Here is a 27,230-nt window from a genome sequence, read left to right on the forward strand (position 1 = left end):
GTTATCCCCCCCGCCTGTATACAGAGCACCGGGTATCCCCCCCGCTGACGTCCCTCAGCTCCCTGTCTGTATATAGAGTACCGGGTATCTCCCCCAGTCTCTCAGCTCCCTGTCTGTATACACAGAGCACCGGTTATCCCCCCCGCAGCTCCCCGTCTGTATACACAGAGCGCCGGGTATCTCCCCCAGTCTCTCAGCTCCCTGTCTGTATACACAGAGCACCGGTTATCCCCCCCGCAGCTCCCCGTCTGTATACACAGAGCGCCGGTTATCCCCCCCGCAGCTCCCCGTCTGTATACACAGAGCACCGGGTATCCCCCCCGCAGCTCCCCGTCTGTATACACAGAGCACCGGTTATCCCCCCCGCAGCTCCCCGTCTGTATACACAGAGCGCCGGGTTAGAGGGGTGCACATCTCTTCCCACTCAGAGAATATCCCCAGTCAGCAAAGTCCGAGAGTCCGGAAACAGAGAGCAGAGGCCGGCGCCCCACACCCATCCTCCTGCTCCGGCAGGAAGAGCTCCACACACACTGTGCCAGGCAGGATGGAGGTGCAGGGGGTCAGCACGGGAATAGCAGAGGGCTGTGGGGTGGTATAGTGAGGCAGTGACAGTCGTGTGCGTGTGTATAAGGCGGTAATAATGTGACACACACACACTGCTGCTCCTCTGTCTTTATTACATGGTTTCTCTGCAAGGGTCCTGTGTCAGGTTTGACTGGGGGGGGGGGGGGGTAAGAGAATAAGGGAGAGTAGAGTTGGGGGGGGGGGGGGGGAAGAGGTGTTTGGGGAAGGACGAGGGGGGTGGGGGGGATGGGAATAGGTGTTCTGAGTCTGGATGACCCGCTCCAGATTTGGCATGCAGCTTTCCCAGCATGCCCTGCACAGAGACCCTCGCACAGCAGCAAGCCCCTCACATCTCCCCAGGAGGAAAGGGGTTAAGTAACACAAAAGGCGCAGCGGTAACTCTTTCACTGCTGGCAGCTTCTGCTTAACAATGGATCAAGGCACTGGTGGTGAATGGCAGGTGCTGTGTTCCCCGAGTGCCTTATTGCCCTTAACACCGGTGGCTGCCAGGATTAGGGTGTCTGTAGTTAGAGGGGGGGGGGGGGGAGGGTGAACTGCAGGCCGCACGGCAGACAGGAAGTCTCAAAGCTGCCCACCCTCCCAGAGACATGGGAAGAGAGGAGCATATTGCACAGTCCTAGAGGTTGCCAAGCTCTGCATCGCTAGGGCGGCACCAGAGAGGAGCAGGTCTGCATACCATCCAGTCCTAGAGGTGCCAAGCCCACTATCCCTTGTGGCCATGCTCCCTCTGCTGTCTAGCCCTAGAGGTGCCCGGCTCGCCCTCAAGTCCTAGAGGTAGGAACGCTGGAAGCCATCGGTCAGTGATGGGTAGTGAGAACAGTTTATATAAATAGAAGTCATGTGGCCCCCCCGCCCGCCAGCTCCTGCTCAGTGATTGGCTGGCTCTCCCACGGCTGGGGTCACATGACCATGATTCCGCTGTAGTGTCTTCTACTGTTCAGCCCCCGCCCCCCCCCCCCCGCTCCACGTCTCAGTGTAGCAACAGGAGGAGCGCCGCTGACATCACCCCCAGCACGTGGCACCCCGCGCTCCCCGTGGCTGCTGCATTGTTCTGGCTGTGCCTCTGGGTGCCACAGCTGGTTCCGAACCAGTCCACGTAGCACTGACAGCGGAACTGGAGGCGCAGGGCGCGGGCGTCCTCCGCAGACAGCTGGCCCTGGGCCCGGAGCCCGTCGGCGCCGCGTTCGATCCGGAAGCTGGCCGGGTTGAGGTGGAGGTAGGCGTCGGTGTTGTTCCCGCGGCGCAGGCAGCGCCCGTTCCCGCCGCAGAGCGTGTGGCTGCAGAGCTCGGCGGCCGTGGTCACGTTCACAATGTAACGGCCCAGGTCCTCCTCCAGGTACGTTCTAATCACCTGGCAGGTGTCCTGCGGGGAGAGAGGGGGGAGCCTGAGACACAGCAGCACCCCGCAGGGCCACGGTGGGGGTGTGACCATACTAGGGCAGGGCGGCCAACTCCAGTCTTCAAGGGCCACCAACAGGTCAGGTTCTAAGTATATCCGTGCTTCAGCACAGGTGGTGCAGTCGAAGACTAAGCCACCTGTGCTGAAGCACGGATATCCTGAGGACTGGGAGGGGGGGGGGGTGGGGGTACAGAGCACTGCCCCCAAATTGATCCACTTTTATTTCCATACAAACACCTTTGACCACTGCCCGTTTCTAACCTCCCTGTGCCCGGCTCTGCTGCTGGCTCTGTGTGTGACCTGCAGCATCGGGTTCTCCTCCCCCACGGACTCCCCCCCCCCCCCCCTGTATCTCGCCACAGAAACGATGAATCGGAGGCCAATCAGATATAGCGATGCCCTCTTGGCGTTACCGGGGGGCACACAGAGGCTTCAGGCCGGGAGATCTGATTGGTTGAGCATATTTGCCAGCACTTAAGGGGTGGGGTATGAAATAGGGGGTCTCAGTGTGCTCCTGACCGCTTGTAGGTACAAGGTCAAGAGTACAATAATGCACCCGGAACAGCTGGGGGGGGGGGTTAGGGGGCAGCCAGGGGACACTGCCAGCGCACTCACCTTGCTCTTGGTGTATTCTGCATCCCCCCAAAAAATGGCTCCCGCTGCTCCCTGGGCGGCACTCTCCCCGATCGTGGAGATCAGATCCATCTGGAGAGAGGAGTAGACGTCAGTGACCCAGCATGTACACGGCGCTGTGCAGCACGAGGCTGCGCTTATAGTGTCGGCGACGTCGCGTCAAAACAAATGCATTACCGCCGTCTCGTGCACGTATAGTAAGCGCGGCGGCTTGGTCACGGTCGCTGGAAGTAATCTCTATTTGATTTTTCCAGCGACCGCAGCCTGACGTCACCGTCGCAGGCACTATAAGCGCAGCCTGAGAACCCTGCCCAGATACGCGGACTAATGGAACCCCGTGCAGCCACCTCAGGGGTGGAACTGTGAATGCACGTGGATCGAGCGCTGGTCTGTGCGTTGGGGGGGGGGGGGAGGGGGGTGATGTGGTGACCTCAGATGAGTCACCCGATACCCAACTGCAGTCTCTGACCAACAGCCTGCTTCCATGTGAGGGGGGCAGAGGACGCCCACCCAAGCTGCACATTTTACCTTATTGCTAAAAAAAAGCTCTGGATATTACAAGTTTCAGAGCGGTATTCAGGGGGTTAATCTGTGTCTCTCCCATGTGTTTTTTCACCATGTCAATGTTGGACAAATTGCAAAGCAAAATCCTAATATGGCAGGAATAGGGTTAAAGCGAGTGTATATAGATATATTTGCATGATGGGTATTACGCGAAGAAGTATGGAGAGGTGCATGATGGGTATTACGCAAAGAAGTATGGAGAGGTGCATGATGGGTATTACGCGAAGAAGTATGGAGAGGTGCATGATGGGTATTACGCAAAGAAGTATGGAGAGATGCTTGATGGGTATTACGCGAAGAAGTATGGAGAGATGCTTGATGGGTATTACGCGAAGAAGTATGGAGAGATGCTTGATGGGTATGTCCCAAAGACGTATGAAAAAATGCATGCTGGGTATGACCCAAAGAAGGATGGAGTTATGCATGCTGGGTATAATCCAACGTATGGAGGCATGCATTATGGGTATGACCTAAAGAGACAGGAAAAAGAATGAATGGGTTTGAAACGAAACAAAAGTCTGTGACATCATCACATAGGGAAAGAAATAAAATGGCGGTGGGCCGGACATATCGCAAGAAGAAATGACCATCGTTGGACAAAGATGGAACCCGACTGGATTCGTAGAGAGATTAAAAGACCAGGCCGACGACGAAAAGTAAGATGGGAGGATGAGATCAGAACATGTGTTGGAGTTACGTGGAGAAGAGAAGCTGTAACTGCAGGACCTGGGGGATCATTGGGGAGGCTTCATCCAGCAGTGGGGAGACCAGGGCTGGAGAGGATGTGTGTGTGTTTAGGGTACCCAATTGGATTGTCAAATTCTTTACATTGGCTGGCTATGTGAGATTGACAGGTGACAGAAGACACTGCTGGAGTGTGGTTACCCCCCCGCCAAGACTATCAGAGAATAAACCGCAGCCACGGCTGGTATTTTTGCATGTGTGACCCAGAGACCTCGCCCCCCCCCCCCAGTTCAAGGCCCCGCTCCTCACCTGGGTGAGCAGGTCCATCTTGCGTATGTAGGTGGGCCGTGTGTACACAAAGACGGGCAGCGAGTACCCCTCATGGTGCTTGTGCGAGATCCTCATGGCCTCTCGCACCCGGGACCGCACAAACTTGCGCCCGTTGTCCGATGAAGCCAGCGCCTGGTCCAGGTAGATGGAAGGGTACAGCGCCGTGCTCTCCTCCCACAGCCAGGACAGCTGGTCATTGCGCGCCTCCTCCACGTCCGGGCAGCGGCCCGTGTAGCTGTCTGGGTTTTTGCTGTAGTCGTGGTTGTAGCAGTCGGGGAAGAGGTAGAAGCCCCACAGCTGACGCGGCCGGTAGTTCTTGGCCCGGCGCAGGGTGCGAGTCATGAAATCGCGGGCGCCGTTCTCAAACTCGTACTGCGCCTGCTTGCTCACCCGGTCCGTATCCCAGTCCGGGTGGTGTGAGGCCACCAGCTGGCGGGACGCCTGCCTGTACACGTCCTTGTTCTGCCAGTTCCGCACCCAGATGGGGCGCCATTCCTCCCAGTCGATGACCGCCAGCCCGTCCTTGTCGGGTGAGCGCAGGTACTTCTGGATACCGTCCTGCAGCCGGTTCAGGTGGTCCGGCAAGCTGGCGTTCTGCGGCACCCCGCCATTGACGGGCAACCCTTGCTCATCGAAGTACGGGTACAGGCCCAGCCGCTCCTTGTAGAAGATGGTGAGGTTCTGGTCTACAAAGCCCTCATTGGGTGAAGCCTGAAGGTCGAAGAGCTCCAGGTCCAGAGGCACCTTGAAGCGCGGGCGGCAGTCCTGGGTGGGCGCGTTCCACGCCACCATGAAAGGCCGGCGGGTGAAGACTGGGCGGAAGGTGGGCTTCTGCAGCCAGTTCTCGCCCAACTGGCCATCCGCCAGGGTACAGAGGAAAAGCCACAGGAGGGCGGTGAGTGAGGAGCGGGAACGCATCCTGGGAGAAGGGATCTGCAGAGGACAGGAGGAGAGAAATGAGCAACCCAACCCAAAATACCTCTCACGTTGCACCCCTCATTTATCCCATTGGATTTTTGCATTAGAAGTTTCGTAGGGGTGGGGGATAGAACAATATGGGTGCCAGGAGGGAGGGTGGGGTCTTCCAGACCTGAACTGCACTATTATTAGACCCCCGGTTCCGTAGATACCCACTGGGGAAACTACCAATGTGACGGTAGGGGTAAATATGGCTGCTGTCAAAGGTCAAGCTGCCATTACCCCTACCGGTCAGTAATACACTGGTATTATGTTGTGTGTATGTATAATGTATTCGGTCTTAACCTGGTTCCAGCACCTCAGGGACCAGGGGTTAATTTTGCAGGAAATAGTGTTGCAGTAGTGTCTGTGACCTTCCCCTGCAGGATTTGGTGTCACTCTTTATGGTGCATTTTTACCCACCAATCAGGGGCTGGGCAGGTGGAGAGCACCTGGCCCAGAATGTTTCAATTGGTTTAGCGCAGGGGTGTTACCCTGCGCACCCCTGCCTGCTCGCGCCCCCCTCCTCGTCTGCGGCGTCAAAATGACACCGCGGGGTCACATGATGTCAACGTGACCGCCGCGGCGTCTGCTGACATCGCGTTGCCGCGGCGACATGTTGCCAAAGACAAGGTCGGAGACATTGCAGAGGCCTCACACGATCCCCCGGCATTTAAATTGTAAATGCCGTGGGGAAGCGCGCGGGGCCTCTGCAACCGCCGCACTCCCCCCCTCCCCCTTTCAAATTCTTGCGCCCCCCTCACTTTGCGCCCCCCTGGTTTAGTGTATAAAAAGGAGGTGAGGGAGACCCGTGGCTGGCTATAAGGAGTTGCAGAAGTTGTTGCTGTAACTGAGGGAAGCTGCGGTGTCCTGTGCTGGTGTCGGGCCTGGAGTCCTGAGGAGGCTGCAGGGAAGAGAGAACAGGGCAAATCTCTGCAGGAGATCCCTGCACCTAGGACTATAGGGTCCCCCAGTTTTCCCCCAGTTGTGAGTATGTGTGCTGTCTGTTTATGTCAGTTGTGGATAACTTTTCCCCCAATAAATTAATTTGATAAACTCTTGCGTTTGTCGCTGGCGAGCGAGTTGATCCTGGTATTAGCCCTCGTCTCCCGTGATAACAGCCACTGTGACATCGGGATTTAAAAGGCAGATCCCAACAGGAAGCCCCAATGCGACGACTTTGCAATCTCTTATTGTTTTCTACCTCGGAGCAGGACGTCACTAAACCCAGATGACTGCGCGCCGGGAGTGATTGCGACGCGGCGTCCTGCGACAAGAACGGGTCCCCTGGGCGAGCAGAGATTTGGGTCTATTTTTAACCAGGAAAAAGATACATAGAGCGGTGACGAGAATCTACTCACTGGCTGTGCCCTATGTCACACGCTGCAATGAAGAGGCCCCTCTGGCAGTGAAGGGGTTATGAAGCTGGTACACTGGCGAGTGCTTTCTCCGAGTGGGTCTACAGCTTTACTCTCCCTCAGGTGTAGCCGTGTCTCAGGGTACACCGGTCAGACTGGGTTGGGGGGAGGGTGTCCCCTTGGGGCGCAGACGTCACCATAGCTTCGCGCCCCGAGGTGACACCCAGGCACGCAGCCCAAGGAAGGGAGATTTATTATTATTACATATTAACCCCCGCCGCTCTGGTGAGAGGGGCGTTAACACCATGCACTGCTGGACAGGCCTGCACTGCCGCCACACCACAAGAATAGATTTCACGCCGGGGAATAACTATACGAATAACAGGTTTAATATCGGCACAATAATCCTGCGAATCCCTCCCCAGCGATGGATTCCATCTGTGTGCCGCCATGTTTAGTGTCCTGTGTCTCTGTGCGGCACCCCAAATACAGGGACACGCTGCTCCCCACTCCCACAGGAGACCCCGAATACAGGGACACTCAGCTCCCCACTCCCACAGGAGACCCTGAATACAGGGACACTCAGCTCCCCACTCCCACAGGAGACCCTGAATACAGGGACACTGCTCCCCACTCCCACAGGAGACCCCGAATACAGGGACACTCAGCTCCCCACTCCCACAGGAGACCCCGAATACAGGGACACTCAGCTCCCCACTCCCACAGGAGACCCCGAATACAGGGACACTCAGCTCCCCACTCCCACAGGAGACCCCAAATACAGGAACACGCTGCTCCCCACTCCCACAGGAGACCCCAAATACAGGGACACTGCTCCCCACTCCCACAGGAGACCCCGAATACAGGGACACTCAGCTCCCCACTCCCACAGGAGACCCCGAATACAGGGACACTCAGCTCCCCACTCCCACAGGAGACCCCGAATACAGGGACACTCAGCTCCCCACTCCCACAGGAGACCCTGAATACAGGCACACTCAGCTCCCCACTCCCACAGGAGACCCCGAATACAGGGACACTCAGCTCCCCACTCCCACAGGAGACCCCGAATACAGGGACACGCTGCTCCGACTCCCACAGGAGACCCTGAATACAGGGACACTGCTCCCCACTCCCACAGGAGACCCTGAATACAGGGACACGCTGCTCCCCACTCCCACAGGAGACCCCGAATACAGGGACACTCAGCTCCCCACTCCCACAGGAGACCCCGAATACAGGGACACTCAGCTCCCCACTCCCACAGGAGACCCCGAATACAGGGACACTCAGCTCCCCACTCCCACAGGAGACCCCGAATACAGGGACACGCTGCTCCGACTCCCACAGGAGACCCCGAATACAGGGACACTCAGCTCCCCACTCCCACAGGAGACCCTGAATACAGGGACACGCTGCTCCCCACTCCCACAGGAGACCCTGAATACAGGGACACTGCTCCCCACTCCCACAGGAGACCCCGAATACAGGGACACGCTGCTCCCTACTCCCACAGGAGACCCTGAATACAGGGACACTGCTCCCCACTCCCACAGGAGACCCCAAATACAGGGACACGCTGCTCCCCACTCCAACAGGAGACCCCGAATACAGGGACACGCTGCCCCCCACTCCCACAGGAGACCCCGAATAGAGAGACACACTGCTCCCTGTGAGACCGCCCTCTAATGAGCGAGAGTGAGACCGCCATATAATGAGCGAGTGTGAGACCGCCATATAATGAGTGAGAGTGAGACCGCCATCTAATGAGCGAGACCACCCTCTAATGCGCACGAGTGAGACCGCCCTCTAATGAGCACGAGTGAGAGCGCCATCTAATGAGCACGAGTGAGACCACCCTCTAATGAGAACGAGTGAGACCGCCCTCTAATGAGCACGAGTGAGAGCGCCATCTAATGAGCACGAGTGAGAGGCGTCAGTAAGACCGCCATCCTCTGAGTGTGAGTGAGACCATGCTCTGAGTGTGAGTGAGACCATGCTCTGAGTGTGGGTGAGACCATGCTCTGAGTGTGAGTGATGCTGTACACTTGATGCTGATACAATGACTCATTGTGCTGCCCCATCTATTCCTTTCCTTTAATGTCACTCCCTGGGGTCTCCCCGTCTGTCTCTCTCTCTTTGTCTACAAGCACCTTGCAGACTGTCTCACCCTAACACCTCTCTCATCCTCACATGTCAGTCTCTCCTTGTACGCCTCTCTCACCCTAACACCTCTCTCATCCTCACATGCCAGTCTCTCCTGGTACGCCTCTCTCACCCTAACACCTCTCTCATCCTCACATGCCAGTCTCTCCTGGTACGCCTTTTTCACCCTCACACGCCTCTCCTCATGCTCACACCCGCCAGTATCTCCTCACACGCCTCTCTCACCCTCACACCCGCCAGTCTCTCCTCACACGCCTCTCACCCTCACACCCACCAGTCTCTCCTCACACGCCTCTCTCACCCTCACACACCAGTCTCTCCTCACACGCCTCTCTCACCCTCACACCCGCCAGTCTCTCCTCACACGCCTCTCTCACCCTCACACCCGCCAGTCTATCCTCACACGCCTCTCTCACCCTCACACACCAGTCTCTCCTCACACGCCTCTCTCACCCTCACACCCGCCAGTCTCTCCTCACACGCCTCTCTCACCCTCACACCCGCCAGTCTCTCCTCACCCGCCTCTCTCACCCTCACACACCAGTCTCTCCTAATCCTGACCAGTCTCTCCTCACCCGCCTCTCTCACCCTCACACCAGTCTCCTAACCCTCACACGCCAGTCTCCTAACCCTCACACGCCAGTCTCTCTTCTCACGCCAGTCTCCTCACCCTCACACGCCAGTCTCCTCACTCTCACACGCCAGTCTCTCTTCTCACGCCAGTCTCCTCACCCTCACACGCCAGTCTCCTCACTCTCACACGCCAGTCTCCTCACTCTCACACGCCAGTCTCTCTTCTCACGCCAGTCTCCTCACTCTCACACGCCAGTCTCTCTTCTCACGCCAGTCTCCTAACCCTCACACGCCAGTCTCTCCTCATCCTGACCAGTCTCTCCTCACCCTCACACGCCTCTCTCACCCTCACACGCCAGTCTCTCTGTGATGCAGGATATTTAATCACACAAACTAAAGCCGATGCCACGATTTACCCAGGACAGAAGCAGCACAGAGATAGGTCGGGAATTACTGCGGAAAACATAAAAGTTCCATTCACAATTACAGACTTTTCCCTTTCCATAAATTATCACCGGTGACATGCTACGGGGGTCACAGCACGTGGCATATACCTGGCACAAGGAAACCTGGCAGCTTTACTATACCAACATAAACAGTACATGCCTGCGATGAATACACGTGTATAAACACACTGCTGTGCACTGTTGCGTTTGTGTATATATATATATCTATTGTAGCAGATTTTGTTACTGTTGTATTTTGCGCGTCACAGCGACGTCTTACCTTTTGTACGGCACCACAAAATATGTTGGCATTTCATAAATATATGCATTGTAGACTTCTCTGGCAGCAAAGGAATGTATGTATTTACACAGACGCACACCTTTCCATGAATATATACATTATATCTCTCTACGTACACAGTATATATAGAAAGTTACGTGTAGAAATATACTGTACAACACATGCATATCTCCATGAATATAGGTATACACACAGAAATAACTCTCCCCTGCATGAACAGTGCACATAAACAAACACAGATATAATTAATAGCACACGCTATATACTGACACAATCACTTCATAGTGTCAATAACACACTTACAGTATATATACAGAGAGATTTAGTGTGCACACACACACACACACACACACACACACACACACACACACACACACACACACACACACACATATATATATCCATATAAACACAGTGTCAAACTTGAAGTATATATACAGTGTCACACACACACATACAGTCACATATATTATATACCTGGTGTCACAGTCACAGTATATACACACACACACACACACACACACACACACACACACACACACACACACACACACACACACTATGTATATACATACACACACACACACACACACACACAGTGTACACAGTGTATATATATACATACATACACACACACATATATATATATCCCACATAGTGACTCCCAGTATACATAGGCTCCCTCCTCACCCGGTGTTCTCCTGTCGTTGCTCTCAGTGCCCCCGGTGTATACACATAGTGCCCCGGTGTGTATGTATATATACACACACAGTGCTCCGGTATTACAGTATATACAGTTCGGGCCTTTCATTCACATAAAGAGATCTCTGCGGGCGGGCCCACCTTCTCCTCCCCGGGGGGAGCCGGCCTCTGTCTCCCACCTCCTCCTCCCCGGGGCTGGTGTCTGAAGGTCTGGGCACCCCCCCGGCCTCACGGTGGTACAGTCCACTACCAGAGGGGGCGGAGCCTATGGATTAAAGGGACAGCACAGAGGAGACTAGGTATAGTATCAGTAGTATCATTTATATTTGTATTATTTATATGTATTATTTATATGTATTATTTATTTGTATTATTTATATGTATTATTTATTTGTATTATTTATATTATTTGTATTATTAATAGATTTTCTTTGTATGGGGCCAACATATCCCACAGAGTGGCACAAAGCGGGAGGGAGGACAGTAACATTGTATGACAAAAGAGAACATATATGTTCAGAAAATATACATCTGTAGCCAGGTCCTCTATGGCTCTCCGGTTCCCCGTGTTCCCTCCTCACCCTCCGTGGTGGTTGCGGGTGGCGACGGGCTGGCCGGTGGCTCCCTTTTCAGGGTCGCCGCCATATTGCGTGTACTCGCGCAGGCGCCGAGGCTCGCGCAGACGCGACACGGCGGCCATTTTATTGTTGGAGAACTGGCAGAAGAGGTGCTCCATACAGCAGGGATGGCCCACAGTCGCGCATGCGCAGTTAGCGTCGGCGACGGCCATTAGAAGTTCGCGCATGCGCAGTGCAGATCGTGCACGCGGCCCCAATGCTAAATAGGCCCATGGGGAACTACAACTCCCAGCATTCCCAGGGGCTGGAGCACATGTGATGCCTCAGCAGCCAAGAGGGATTACAGCTTTCCCTGAGGGAGATATACATTGTTGCGCTCTGCACAGGAAGAGCAGTTGAAGCTGGGTCACAGACAGGGGAGGGTGGGTATGTGTAGGGAGCCAGTGGCTCATACACTAGGCCAGAAGTCTCCCCTTAGGCCCCAGCTAGGCCCCAACTCGCCTCAGCTTGTGGTTGCTGCAGGGACACCCCTTAGATAGGGACAGGGTCCTATAGAACCCAGGCAAGTGAGGGTCCAGCCAGGAAACGTAAATATCCTGGCCATTGCTGTGAAGGTGAAGCATCCCCTGCAGTAACAGAGGCAGAGACATTCGTAAGGTGGATCACTCCATGCGGGAGCCACCCGCCGTTGAGGAGGAGGCATCTCGGGTCATCGCAAGGGATTCCAAGTCAAGCATCTGCGTGCCCGGGTGTGGACACATCCGGCAGGTACTATCCACATCACCAAGTGCACCACCATACCGGTTCACACAGGCATTGATCATACCTATAGTTGTAGGGCTCTGGGTACACGGTGTTGGGTGGGATAAGGTGTGGGCTAAAGCCCGGCGAGACGACGAGTAGTTGTACCTATTAGTGTCATAGAAGGACGGCAGTGGATATTCAGAGTTGAGTGCAAATAGCCGCACGGCTATTCACAGTTGAGTGCAAATAGCCGCACGGCTATTCGCACTCAGTAGAACTTAGCTGAGTGCGAATAGCCAAGCTGTTATGAACAGGTTTCCATGCCTTTATTCACTAGAAAACAATCAGAAAGTCTTATAGCTCAGTGGTTATGCTGCAGGCCATTAGCATAGTGGACCAGGGTTCGATTCCTGGCAGGGATGTTTATTTTTTTCCATTTTTTTTTCTACTGAGTGCGGATAGCCGTGCGAAACACCTACTGACATTACAGTGTTCATAGCCGCACGGCTATTCACTGAGCTATAAGACTTTCTGATTGTTTTCTAGTGAATAAAGGCATAGAAACCTGTTCATAACAGCTCGGCTATTCGCACTCAGTTAAGTTCTACTGAGTGCGAATAGCCGTGCGGCTATTTGCACTCAACTGAGAATAGCCGTGCGGCTATTTGCACTCAACTCTGTATATCCACTGCCTAGAAGGACACTGTCATATTGTTTATGTATGTTGTATTGTGTTATCTGCCCCTATAGTAAACTGTTTATATATACTCCGGTGTATGTGGTTACTATATGCGGGTCCTGTGCCAGGGGTCATTCTACCCTTAGAATCCTACACAGGTGGAGGCGCTGTTTATGTAAGATCGTTCCAGAGGATTCACCCCAGGCTCTCACTGGCGGAGGTTCAGGCCTCCTGTGAACCCGACAGGTAAAAGCACCACAGCTGATAATACATATAGATTCAACACAAAAATTAAGTAGCGCTAAAGAGGATGTGAAATAACCCTAATAAATGATAAATTATAATAACATATTTAAAATATTAAAATAAATTAAAATTACCACAATTTAACCTAATAATATCTACAAACCATAACGTGATAGTGAAAAAAAAGGAAAATCCAAATTGAATGTTCCACTCAAACAAAGAATCCAGAGAGAAATATAGTCTCAATAGAAGATCCAGGGAGCGTCTTTGCAGCTTTAAAGGGGAGTGGTAGAGCCAACCACTTTTGGAATCTATGAACAAAAAACAAACAAAAGCGCAAGCTCCATAGCACGTAACTGAGTAAAAAATAAGGTACATTTATTTTAAAAATCAGCAACCCATAAGAATGTGCACTTACAGGATTTCGAACAGAACCATTCGTGGGAGAGAAATCTCTATTGTGGTCATCTGCGGTGGTAGGACGAGTCCCAGGTTTGCAGAGTGGATGTAAACAGCCCAGGTTCACCATCAATTGGCAGCAAGATATAAAGGCATCCAATTGAACTTATCAATAATGGCGCTCTAGGATAACCAAATAAAATACAACCTGCCTAAAGCCCAATCTTACTGTGTGTAGTAAAAAGTGATACCAATAAAAACAGGTATGGATGCCGCTATAACCCAGTGGAGGATCCTTCTCACGATCCCATGCAGAGTGAAGAGGTGTAGGTCATCGGGAAGCGCAAACCATGTAAAACAGAAAAATAATCTGATAGTGCAGTATACGTGATAAATAGTAAATTAATGTGAATGCAGGAATCTGTGTGCAAAATACTCACAAACATGTAGTGAGTGATAATCACATAAAGGTATCTTTGAATCACAGCCCACCAAGGATGGTAATCACAAGGAGCTTCTGGAGACCTTAATCACAAAAGAAACGGACATAGTGCAGACTGGATTGACAATTTATAAAAAGTAAGTGGTAAGGGATACACTCACATGGTAATGGAAATATAAAAAATAAAAAAGCATAGTTCGCAGGATCTATATGCTTTTATATTTCCATTACCATGTGAGTGTATCCCTTACCACTTACTTTTTATAAATTGTCAATCCAGTCTGCACTATGTCCGTTTCTTTTGTGATTAAGGTCTCCAGAAGCTCCTTGTGATTACCATCCTTGGTGGGCTGTGATTCAAAGATACCTTTATGTGATTATCACTCACTACATGTTTGTGAGTATTTTGCACACAGATTCCTGCATTCACATTAATTTACTATTTATCACGTATACTGCACTATCAGATTATTTTTCTGTTTTACATGGTTTGCGCTTCCCGATGACCTACACCTCTTCATAAAGGCATCCAATGCCTGATTTTTAAAATAAATGTACCTTATTTTTTACTCAGTTACGTGCTATGGAGCTTGCGCTTTTGTTTGTTTTTTGTTCATACATATAGATTCCCCTCACATGCACTCTATCTGCGATTGGGGGGGGGAGAAATTGTGTTACATTTGTATTATTTATTTGTATTATTTATATTATTAATAGATTTTCTTTGTATGGGGCCAACATATCCCACAGAGCGGCACAAAGCGGGAGGGAGGACAGTAACATTGTATGACAAAAGAGCACATATATGTTAAGAAAATATACATCCAACATGTGAGCACATTCACATCTGCCCATCCCCATGATCTCTTAGGCTGAGCTTATACAAACTGCGCGGGCGCGCGCACTCCTGCAGCCCCAGCGATCTGTGCACCTGGGGGTCACACACTCTGCGCACCTGGGGGTCACACACACACGCAGCCTGGGGGTCACACACACACGCAGCCTGGGGGTCACACACACACGCAGCCTGGGGGTCACACACACACGCAGCCTGGGAGTCACACACACACGCAGCCTGGGGGTCACACACACACGCAGCCTGGGGGTCACACACACACGCAGCCTGGGGGTCACACACACACGCAGCCTGGGGGTCACACACACACGCAGCCTGGGGGTCACACACACACGCAGCCTGGGGGTCACACACACACGCAGCCTGGGGGTCACACACTCTGCGCACCTGGGGGTCATACACACACGCAGCCTGGGAGTCACACACACACGCAGCCTGGGGGTCACACACACACGCAGCCTGGGGGTCACACACACACGCAGCCTGGGGGTCACACACACACACACAGCCTGGGGATCACACACACACGCAGCCTGGGGGTCACACACACACGCAGCCTGGGGATCACATTCACAATGTGGCTGAAACCTGTTATTTTTACGTCCATAAAATTGCAAAGATAGGTCCTTTCCTTCGTCCCACTACTGCTAAAACTAACGCAGGCCCTCATCCTCTCCCATCTCGACTATTGTAACCTTTTACTGTTCTGCCTCACACCTGTCTCCCCTACAATCTATCCCAGGGGGGCGCAAGATTTTCTAGAGGTGGGCGCGGTGGTTACAAGGGATCCGCACTCTTCCCCAAGGCATTTAAATTAAATGCCGGGGGGAGGCGTGAGGCCTCGGTAACTTCTCTTACCTACTTTCAGCCGGCTCTTCACCGACGCGGCGGGGTCGTGTGACATGACGCGTCGCCATGTCAACGCGCTGCAATGACGCTGCCGGGTCACGTGATGTCACATGACCCGTGGCGTCATTTGACGCCAGGTCCTAGGACATGGGGGGCGCCAGCACTTGGGCGGCCGGGCAGGGGGACACAGCTCAGAAATTGCACCCCTGATCTATCCTAACCGCTGCTCTCTCCTAAGGCCTCGGGCATGGTCAGCGCTTATGCGCTAAGTCGTGCTGAGGCGCGCTGCTGCTCGGCAGTGAGCCCCTGCAGCCGCAATGAGAGCAGCTTTAGCAGGGGCTCGCGCACGCTTCCGCAAGCCTTGTCTAAGGCCAGGGATAGCACCCACTTTCCCTCAGCCTCAGCGCGCCTCCGGCCGGCACAATTCACCATGGATGCAGCCTAAATCTGTCTCAGCGCCTCTCCTGCTGAAATCTCTCCCCTGGCTTCCAATTAAACTCTGATCACTTACAAAATTCTCCTCCTCACTTTTAAGACTATACCCTCCTCTCCCCTCCTTACATCTCACCCTAATATCTCACTATTCCCTCCTCTGTCCCTCCTTACATCTCACCCTAATATCTCACTATACCCTCCTCTGCCCCTCCTTACATCTCCCCCTAATATCTCACTACACCCTCCTCTGCCCCTCCTTACTTCTCCCCCTAATATCTCACTATACACTCCTCTGTCCCTCCTTACATCTCACCTTAATATCTCACTATACCCTCCTCTGTCCCTCCTTACATCTCACCCTAATATCTCACTATACCCTCCTCTGTCCCTCCTTACATCTCACCCTAATATCTCACTATACCCTCCTCTGCCTCTCCTTACATCTCACCCTAATATCTCACTATAACCTCCTCTGTCCCTCCTTACATCTCACCCTAATATCTCACTATACCCTCCTCTGCTCCTCCTTACATCTCACCCTAATATCTCACTATACCCTCCTCTGCCCCTCCTTACATCTCACCTTAATATCTCGCTATATCCTCCTCTGCCCCTCCTTACATCTCACCTTAATATCTCGCTATATCCTCCTCTGCCCCTCCTTACATCTCACCCTAATATCTCACTATACCCTCCTCTGTCCCTCCTTACATCTCACCCTAATATCTCACTATACCCTCCTCTGCCCCTCCTTACATCTCCCCCTAATATCTCACTACACCCTCCTCTGCCCCTCCTTACATCTCCCCCTAATATCTCACTATTCCCTCCTCTGCCTCTCCTTACATCTCACCCTAATATCTCGCTATACCCTCCTCTGCCCCTCCTTACATCTCCCCCTAATATCTCACTATTCCCTCCTCTGCCTCTCCTTACATCTCACCCTAATATCTCGCTATATCCTCCTCTGCCCCTCCTTACATCTCACCCTAATATCTCACTATACCCTCCTCTGCCCCTCCTTATATCTCACCCTAATATCTCACTATACCCCCCTCTGCCCCTCCTTACATCTCACCCTAATATCTCACTATACCCTCCTCTGCCCCTCCTTACATCTCACCCTAATATCTCACTATACCCTCCTCTGCCCCTCCTTACATCTCACCCTAATATCTCACTATACCCTCCTCTGTCCCTCCTTACATCTCACCCTAATATCTCACTATACCCTCCTCTGCCCCTCCTTATATCTCACCCTAATATCTCACTATACCCTCCTCTGCCCCTCCTTATATCTGACTAATATCTCACTATACCCTCCTCTGCTCCTCCTTACTTCTCACCCTAATATCTCACTATACCCTCCTCTGTCCCGCATTACATCTCACCCTAATATCTCACTTTACCCTCCTCTGCCCCTCCTTATATCTCACCCTAATATCTCACTATACCCTCCTCTGCCCCTCCTTATATCTGACTAATATCTCACTATACCCTCCTCTGCCCCTCCTTATATCTGACTAATATCTCACTATACCCTCCTCTGCTCCTCCTTACTTCTCACCCTAATATCTCACTATACCCTCCTCTGTCCCGCATTACATCTCACCCCAATATCTCACTATATACGCTGGGTGCGGGGGGAGCAGTGTAAGAGCGCTGGGTGTGGGGGTGGAGCAGTGTAAGAGCGCTGGGTGTGGGGGTGGAGCAGTGTAAGAGCGCTGGGTGTGGGGGGGAGCAGTGTAAGAGCGCTGGGTGTGGGGGGGGAGCAGTGTAAGAGCGCTGGGTGTGGGGGGAAGCAGTGTAAGAGCGCTGGGTGTGGGGGGGAGCAGTGTAAGAGCGCTGGGTGTGGGGGGGAGCAGTGTAAGAGCGCTGGGTGTGGGGGGGAGCAGTGTAAGAGCGCTGGGTTTGGGGGAGCAGTGTAAGAGCGCTGGGTTTGGGGGAGCAGTGTAAGAGCGCTGGGTGCGGGGGGAGCATTTTAAGAGCGCTGGGTGCGGGGTGGAGCAGTGTAAGAGCGCTGGGTGCGGGGGGAGCAGTGTAAGAGCGCTGGGTGCGGGGGGAGCAGTGTAAGAGTGCTGGGTGCAGGGGGCAGCAGTGTAAGAGCGCTGGGTGCAGTGGGGGAGCAGTGTTAGAGCGCTGGGTGTGGGGGGGGAGCAGTGTAAGAGCGCTGGGTGTGGGGGGGAGCAGTGTAAGAGCGCTGGGTGTGGGGGGAGCAGTGTAAGAGTGCTGGGTGTGGGGGGGAGCAGTGTAAGAGCGCTGGGTGTGGGGGGGGAGCAGTGTAAGAGCGCTGGGTGTCGGGTGGATCAGTGTAAGAGTGCTGGGTGTGGGGGGGGAGCAGTGTAAGGGTGCTGGGTGTGGGGGGGGAGCAGTGTAAGAGCGCTGGGTGTGAGGGGAGCAGTGTAAGAGCGCTTGGTGTGGGGGGGGGAGCAGTGTAAGAGCGCTGGGGGTGGAGCAGTGTAGGAGTGCTGGGTGTGGGGGGGGAGCAGTGTAAGAGTGCTGGGTGCGGGGGGAGCAGTGTAAGAGCGCTGGGTGTGGGGGGAGCAGTGTAAGAGCGCTGGGTGCAGGGGGAGCAGTGTAAGAGTGCTGGGTGCAGGGGAGCAGTGTAAGAGTGCTGGGTGCAGGGGCAGCAGTGTAAGAGCGCTGGGTGCGGGGGGAGCAGTGTAAGAGTGCTGGGTGCGGGGGGAGCAGTGTAAGAGCGCTGGGTGCGGGGGAGCAGTGTAAGAGCGCTGGGTGCGGGGGGAGCAGTGTAAGAGCGCTGGCTGCGGGGGAAGTAGTGTAAGAGTGCTGGGTGTGGGGGGGGGAGCAGTGTAAGAGTGCTGGGTGTGGGGGAGCAGTGTAAGAGCGCTGGGTGTGGGGGGGAGCAGTGTAAGAGCGCTGGGTGTGGGGGGGAGCAGTGTAAGAGTGCTGGGTGCGGGGGGAGCAGTGTAAGAGCGCTGGGTGTGGGGGGGGGGAGCAGTGTAAGAGCGCTGGGTGTGGGGGGGGAGCAGTATAAGAGTGCTGGGTGCGGGGGAGTTACAGCCCCTCAAATGGGTCCCTGTGCAGTGATGTCTCTCAGTCTGAACATGACATGTTTGGAATGTATAGTATTATCTGCCCCTGTGACCTGTGACCCTAGCAGCAGCTGCCCAGACACAAGCGCCACATTCCAGAGACAAGTGTGACAGTCACACAGACAGAGGGGACACTGTGACAGAGTGACAGTGTGACACAGACATAGGGGACAGCGACACAGACATAGGGGACAGCGACACAGACATAGGGGACAGCGTGACGCAGAGAGAGGGGACTCTGTGACGCAGAGAGAGGGGACAGTGTGACGCAGACAGAGGGGACAGTGTGACGCAGACAGAGGGGACAGTGTGACGCAGACAGAGGGGACAGTGTGACGCAGACAGAGGGGACAGTGTGACGCAAACAGAGGGGACAGTGTGACGCAGACAGAGGGGACACTGTGGTCCTCGCATTGCCGTGAGTGTGATCGGGTGAGTGCTATATCACATTGTCACCCTGTGCATATTGTATCGTACTCACCACTTTGCGCTGTCCCTGAGTCTGCGTGTCACCTCGTTAGGACAGACCCTGTAACAGTGCGGCTATCAGAAAGTCCCCTCCATTAACCTCTTCCCTGCTGCATATGTCAGATCCTCATAATGCAGCTTCTCCTCCTCCTCATCATCATCACTCATTCCAGGTCCTCCAACCTGCTCCTTATTCCGCCCGCTCTCCCTCTCCCAATCACTCTCTCCCTCCTATTCTCTGTTCTCAATCTCTCTCCCTTTTCACCCTCCCTTTCTCTCTCCCTTCCTCTCTCCCTTCCTCTGCTGTCCCTCTCCCTGTCACTCTCTCTCCCTCATATTCTCTGTTCCCAATCTCTCTCCCTTTCTCTCTCCCTTCCTCGGCTGTCCCTCTCACTGTCACTCTCTCCCTCCTATTCTCTGTTCTCAATCTCTCTCCCTTTCTCTCTCCCTTCCTCGGCTCTCCCTCTCCCTGTCACTCTCTCTCCCTCCTATTCTCTGTTCTCAATCTCTCTCCCTTTTCCCCCTCCCTTCCTCTGCTGTCCCTCTCCCTTTTTCTCCTCTCTCTATCTCTCCGCTCTCTATCTCTCTGCTCTCTCCCTTTTTCTCCTCCCTTCCTTTCCCCCCTCTCTTTCTTTCTCTCTCTCTCTTGCCTCTCCTTTCCCCCCTCTCTCTCTCCCCCCCCACAGGTTGAGTCACTGGGTGAGGTTTTGGGTGACACTTCCCGTACAGGTGCAAAGTATTTCTTTTCCTGTTTGGCAGCTGAGAGCTGCTTCGTTTCGTGAAAGTGACCCCTCAGTTTGCTGACCCTGTGCCCCAAACTAAACCAAAAACAAGAAATATGCTGGTCCCCCCAAACTCTCCCACTGCCTCCTTCTCTTCTCCCTCTGTCTTCTTTTTACATCCCTCTTTTATTCACGCTGCTCTCCCCTCTCTTACCTGTGTCTGTGCGCAGTCTCTCTCGGTGACAGCGTTGCTCCCACAGGTCTCTTATGTAGCCACCAGCCGTGCACTGGTCTCTTTTGCCCCGTCTTTCCCTGCCCCCCCTTTCCTTCCTTCCTGCCCCCCCCTCCCTCCCTCCCCACACACACCCAAATCAGCGCTGGTTTCCTCTGTTGAATGGAATAGGAAGTTTTCCCACCTCTGCCCAGTGGGACGATGGGGAGGGGGGGGGGGGGGGGTGGGGGAGGGTTGCGCTGGCCCCTCTGCTTATCTGCTCCCCCCACCCACCAATTGAGTCACAGACCCCCAAATCCTCAGCGATCGGGATATGAGGGTCTTGTGACGGGATGGGGGAGGAGGGAGAGGCGACTGCTTGGGGATGTTGTGGGGGGGGGGGATTCTGCTGACAGGTGACATTTGACCCCCCCCCCCAGACAGATAATAAACATTGACAAGAACATTGTGTTTATTAGAACATCTTGTCACAGCCGTGATGTGCGCTTGCACCATGTCCTGTATGTGTGCGGCTGTGGCCTGTCCTACGCCTGCGCCCCGTCCTCTGCACTGTCCTGCACCTGTGCCCCGTCCTGCACCTGTGCCCCGTGCTGCACCTGTGCCCCGTCCTCTGCACTGTCCTGCACCTGTGCCCCGTCCTGCACCTGTGCCCGGTCCTGCACCTGTGCCCCGTCCTGCACCTGAGCCCCGTCCTGCACCTGTGCCCCGTCCTGCACCTGTGCCCCGTCCTGCACCTGTGCCCCGTCCTGCACCTGTGCCCCGTCCTGCACCTGTGCCCGGTCCTGCACCTGAGCCCCGTCCTGCACCTGCGCCCCGTCCTGCACCTGCGCCCCGTCCTGCACCTGCGCCCCATGCTGCACACTACACCTGCGCCCCGTCCTGCACCTGCGCCCCATGCTGCACACTACACCTGAGCCCCGTCCTGCACCTGCGCCCTGTCCTGCACCCTACACCTGCGCCCCGTCCTGCACCTGAGCCCGGTCCTGCACCTGCGCCCCGTCCTGCACCTGCGCCCCGTCCTGCACCTGCGCCCCATGCTGCACACTACACCTGCGCCCCGTCCTGCACCTGCGCCCTGTCCTGCACCCTACACCTGCGCCCCGTCCTGCACCTGCGCCCTGTCCTGCACCCTACACCTGAGCCCCGTCCTGCACCTGTGCCCCGTCCTGCACCTGCGCCCCGTCCTGCACCTGCGCCCCGTCCTGCACCTGCGCCCCGTCCTGCACCTGCGCCCCATGCTGCACACTACACCTGCGCCCCGTCCTGCACCTGCGCCCTGTCCTGCACCCTACACCTGCGCCCCGTCCTACACCTGTGCCCCGTCCTGCACCTGCGCCCCATGCTGCACACTACACCTGCACCCCGTCCTGCACCTGCGCCCCATGCTGCACACTACACCTGCGCCCCGTCCTGCACCTGCGCCCCATGCTGCACACTACACCTGCGCCCCGTCCTGCACCCTACACCTGCGCCCCGTCCTGCCCCTGAGCCCGGTCCTGCACCTGCGCCCCGTCCTGCCCCTGAGCCCGGTCCTGCACCTGCGCCCCGTCCTGCACACTACACTTGCGCCCCGTCCTGCACCTGCGCCCCGTCCTGCACCCTGCACCTGCGCCCCGTCCTGCACCTGCGCCCCGTCCTGCACCTGCGTCCTACACCCTACACCTGCGCCCCGTCCTGCCCCTGAGCCCGGTCCTGCGCCCCGTCCTGCGCACTACACTTGCGCCCCGTCCTGCACCTGCGCCCCGTCCTGCACCCTACACCTGTACCCCGTCCTGCACCTGTGCCCCGTCCTGCACCTGTACCCCGTCCTGCACCTGTGCCCCGTCCTGCACCTGTACCCCGTCCTGCACCTGTGCCCCGTCCTGCACCTGTACCCCGTCCTGCACCTGTACCCCGTCCTGCACCTGTGCCCCGTCCTGCACCTGTACCCCGTCCTGCACCTGTGCCCCGTCCTGCACCTGTACCCCGTCCTGCACCTGTGCCCCGTCCTACACCTGCATCCTGTCCTGCACTAATTAAGAGTCAGGCTATGTGCAAAAGTAAGTGAAACCCTGGTTTTATCAGCTAAATTAAAGGGGATAATTAGAATCAGGTGTTGAAATAATTAGGTAGATCTTTAGATGTGAGTTTGGGAGGCCCCGTCCTATATAAAGATCAGAAAGTGTGTGCGTTTGGTCTTCATCAAACAGGTGTGTGGAAACACGTCATGCCACGATCTACCCAGGAGCGGTCATCCTACCATCTCTCCAAGAACAAACTGGCAAATCACCGAGGAAGTCACAAAGAACCCCAGTGTAATATCGAGGATCTGCCGGACACTCTGGCCTTGGCTAACGTGAGTGTTCATGACTCAACTATCAGAAAACGACTGAACAAGAATGTTATTCATGGAAGGATAGCCAGGAGGAAACCAATGCTTTCTAAAAAGAACATTGCTGCCGACAGAAGTTTGTTAAAGAGAACATAGAGGATCCCTAAGTCTTCTGGAACAATGGTCTCTGGACAGATAAGTCAAATGTAGAACTTTTTGGTCTCAATGAGAAACGTTATGTTTGGTGAAAGCCAAAACTATGTTTCAACAGAAGAACCTCAACCCAACCATCAAGCATGGTGGTGGGAGTGTGATGGTTTGGGGCAGCTTTGCTGTGTCAGGACCTGGACGGCTTGCCAGCATTGACACAACCATGTATTATGCATTATATCAGAAGATTCTAGAGGCAAACATCAGGCCATCCGTCCATGAGCTGAAGCTGAACCAAAAGTGGGTCATGCAGCAAGACAATGATCCTAAACATACAAACAGAAAATTCTGTGTTTTAGACTGGCCTAGTCAAAGTCCGGACCTAAACCCCATCGACATGTTGTAGCATGAACTGAAGCAGCTGTCCATGCAAGGAAGCCCTCAGATGTCACTGAGATGAAGCAGTTCTGTAAGGAGGAATGGGCCAAAATTCCTCAAACCCGATGTGAGACTGACCAGCAGTTACAAGAAACGCGCAGTTGAAGTTATTGCTGCTCAAGGGGGCGCCACCAGGTACTGAATCTAAAGGGGGCGCCACCAGGTGCTGAATCTAAAGGGGGCGCCACCAGGTACTGAATCTAAAGGGGGCGCCACCAGGTACTGAATTTAAAGGGGGCGCCACCAGGTACTGAATCTAAAGGGGGCGCCACCAGGTACTGAATCTAAAGGGGGCGCCACCAGGTACTGAATCTAAAGGGGGCACCACCAGGTACTGAATCTAAAGGGGGCGCCACCAGGTACTGAATCTAAAGGGGGCACCACCAGGTACTGAATCTAAAGTGGGCGCCACCAGGTACTGAATCTAAAGGGGGCACCACCAGGTACTGAATCTAAAGGGGGCGCCACCAGGTGCTGAATCTAAAGGGGGCGCCACCAGGTGCTGAATCTAAAGGGGGCGCCACCAGGTACTGAATCTAAAGGGGGCACCACCAGGTACTGAATCTAAAGGGGGCACCACCAGGTACTGAATCTAAAGGGGGCGCCACCAGGTGCTGAATCTAAAGGGGGCGCCACCAGGTGCTGAATCTAAAGGGGGCGCCACCAGGTACTGAATCTAAAGGGGGCGTCACCAGGTGCTGAATCTAAAGGGGGCGCCACCAGATACGGAATCTAAAGGGGGCGCCACCAGGTACTGAATCTAAAGGGGGCGCCACCACGTACTGAATCTAAAGGGGGCGCCACCAGGTACTGAATCTAAAGGGGGCGCCACCAGGTACTGAATCTAAAGGGGGCGCCAGCAGGTACTGAATCTAAAGGGGGCGCCAGCAGGTACTGAATCTAAAGGGGGCGCCACCAGGTGCTGAATCTAAAGGGGGCGCCACCAGGTTCTGAATCTAAAGGGGGCGCCACCAGGTACTGAATCGAAAGGGTCACATACTTTCTCACACATGGATATTGAATGGTAAATCATTTGTGGATAAATAAATGTGGGAAAAGTATCATGTTTCTGTGGCATTTGTTTGATCAGGTTATCTGTATCTATTATTAGGACTTAGATTAAGATCTAATAACATTTATGTTTGAAATATGTGAAAATCCCAAGTGGTTCACAAACTTTTCCTCGCCACTGTATATCTCGCCCTGTATACACACACACAGAGATATATATCACCACACATTCGTAGACACATATATATTACTCTCCTCTCTGGCAGTGAAGGGGTTACACAGTGTGACACAGATTTGGGCTATCATGGGATAGGGAGGAATTAATGCTCCCGTGCTGACCCATCCTCTCTCCAGGATTTCCTCTTAGGTCAGCTTCAGCGTCACGAAAGTCCCCGCCGTGAGAGTGACCTCAAGGGTGACGCAGGAAAGGAAAGGGATGTGGAGAGCAGAGGATTCTGGGAAAGATCGTCCTGAGATAACCTTCCTATGTCAGCACATCACCCTGCACTACTATAGACAAACACATATATTCCCATACATGGTACTTGACTGGCTTGAGCGACTTCTATACAGCTACTTGACTCACTTCTCTCCTCCAATTCCCTGCTTGACTCTTTTCAATCTGGTTTCTGTCCTCTACACTCCACCGAGACATCACTAACAGAAGTGACCAATGACCTACTCACAGCTAAATCTAAGGGTCACTTCTTACTAATTCTCCATGATCTCTCTGCTGCCTTTGATCACCCTTTCTCCTGTACACTCTCCACTCTATTGGCCTATGTGATGGAGCCCTCTCCTGGTCCATGTCCTATCTATCCAACCGCTCCTTCAGTGTGTCCTTCTCTGGTATCTCCTCCTCTTCATTCCCTCTTTCTGTTGGGGTCCCACAAGGCTCTGTCCTTGGCCCTCTGCTCTTCTCACTCTACACCTCCTTTCTTAGTGAACTAATACCATTTTTTGGCTTTCAGTATGATCTCTATGCTGATGACACCAAAATCTACCTCTCCTCACTCTCCTGTCCCGTGTCACCAACTGTCTATCCACAATCTCATCCTGGATGTCCCACCGTTGCCGGAAGCTGAACATTTCCTAAACAGAATTAATCATCTTTCCCCCTTCCACTGTCACCCCTACACCCAAAATCTCCCTCACTGTCAATAATACCACAATCTCATCAACCCACCAAACCTGCTGCCTAGGGATCATCTTTTACTCTACCCTGTACTTCATTCCTCATATTCAATCCCTCAGTAAGTAGTGCCCCCCCCCCCCCGAAATATCACCAAGAGATGCCCTTTTATCACTCATGACGCAACCAAAATCCCAATTCACTCACTTATCCTGTCCCGCCTTGACAGCTGAAACCTTCTCCAAGTTGGCATTCCCATCGCCCGCCTGTCCCAACTCCAATCCATCCAAAATGCTGCTTCTAGACTCGTCTACCTCACTCACCGCTCCACTTCCACTGCTCCACTACAAAATCCCCACACTGGCTTCCCATAGCCTCTACAATTACATTTAAAACCCTATCCGCCTCTCCTCTTACCTTATTACCTCCTCTCACTCCCGCCTACAAGACGTCTCCCGTGGTGCCCTCTCTCTCTCTGGAATTCCGTACCACGCACCATCAGACTCTCCCCCAGCTTCCAGTCATTTATAGTCCCGGAAAACTCACCTTTTCCCAGGAAGAATATCAGGCATACCCCCAACATCCCTCCAACCCTAATAGGACCAGCTGTGCAGCTGGACCATACTCCATCCTGATGTATACTCCGTCACACAATGAGCAGCCACTTTACCTGATGTGTCAATATTGCCCCGTATTCCCTGTAGAGTGTAAGCTCCCAGGATCAGGGCTCTCACTGCCTTCATTTAGATCTCTCAGTAACCCCCACTATATCGCTCTGCGGAATACCTTGGCGCTTTACAGACACGATAGTAATAATGCCAAGGGATATCAAAAGTAAGATGGGAAATTAGGTAATGCGTGGGAGCGACGTGGAGAAGGCAGGCTGCAACCGCAATGCTTGGGAGATCATTGGACAGACTTCGTCCCGAAGTGGGGAGACAAGTGCTGAAGATGATATATATATATATATATATATATATATATATATATATATATATATATATATATATATATACACACACATATATATAACAAATGCCCACAAACCTCAATGAACTGAAGCAACGTTGTAAAGAAGAGTGGGCCAAAATTCCTCCACATCGATGTGAGAGACTGATAAAGTCATACAGAAAATGATTACTTCAAGTTATTGCTGCTAAAGGTGGTTCTACAAGCTATTGAATCATAAGGTATACTTAGTTTTTCACACATGGCTTCTCCATTTTGACTTTATGTTTGTTAAATAAATCATGACACGGTGTAGTATATAATGTGTTGTTGTTCATCTGAGGTTGTATTTACCTAATTGTAAGACCTGCTAAGGAACAAATGATTGTTATTATGTCCTGATATGTAAAACCATAGAATTCAAAGAGTGTGTACTTTCTTTTTCACATGACTGTATATATATGTGTGTGTGTGTGTGTGTGACGGAGGGGGCTTTCCAGACTCCCTCCATGACACCCAGCGCCTTCCCCCCCCCAGCCCGCTCCTCTTATCTGCTGCTTTCCGCTCTCCCCTCTGCTCGAGATCACCACCGGAGGGCTTCCCCTGCTCCCTCTCCCAGGCGGAGAAGGGGCGCGTGCAGCACCGGCGGACCCTGCAGGCCCCTAAAGATGGCCAAAATAGTGCCCTGTACTCGCCCACAAGTGTCCCCGCCGGCCACCAATGGCTTCCTCGCTCCCGTCTCCCTGCTCCCGAAGCCTGGTGATCTCTCTCTGGAAGACAGCGGCCTCCGCAGCGATCCCGCTGTTCCAGCACCACCCCAAAGACTTTAATCCACCCCC

The 27,230-nt window shown here is 53.7% G+C and overlaps 1 protein-coding gene across 7 annotated transcripts; it reads right to left on the reverse strand.

Moving 5' to 3' along the window:
- Positions 1 to 1,097: 1,097 nt before the first annotated feature.
- HYAL2 (hyaluronidase 2) lies at positions 1,098 to 27,230 on the reverse strand. 7 transcript variants are annotated; one of them, XM_075574183.1, is made up of 5 exons: positions 20,384 to 20,437; positions 19,461 to 19,508; positions 4,175 to 5,128; positions 2,600 to 2,689; positions 1,098 to 1,948 (listed from the first exon to the last, which is right to left on the reverse strand). In XM_075574183.1, the coding sequence occupies exons 3-5, from the start codon at positions 5,111 to 5,113 to the stop codon at positions 1,556 to 1,558; spliced, it is 1,422 nt and encodes a 473-aa protein (XP_075430298.1). In that variant the 5' UTR covers positions 5,114 to 5,128; positions 19,461 to 19,508; positions 20,384 to 20,437; the 3' UTR covers positions 1,098 to 1,555. The 7 variants fall into 7 exon arrangements, with proteins under 7 accessions (XP_075430298.1, XP_075430300.1, XP_075430299.1 ...); XM_075574185.1 differs by lacking the exons at positions 19,461 to 19,508; positions 20,384 to 20,437 and adding an exon at positions 27,087 to 27,230; XM_075574184.1 differs by lacking the exon at positions 19,461 to 19,508 and having other exon boundaries at positions 20,384 to 20,481.

The sequence above is a fragment of the Ascaphus truei genome, chromosome 17 (genome assembly GCF_040206685.1).
Source record: "Ascaphus truei isolate aAscTru1 chromosome 17, aAscTru1.hap1, whole genome shotgun sequence".
Lineage (NCBI taxonomy): Eukaryota > Metazoa > Chordata > Amphibia > Anura > Ascaphidae > Ascaphus > Ascaphus truei.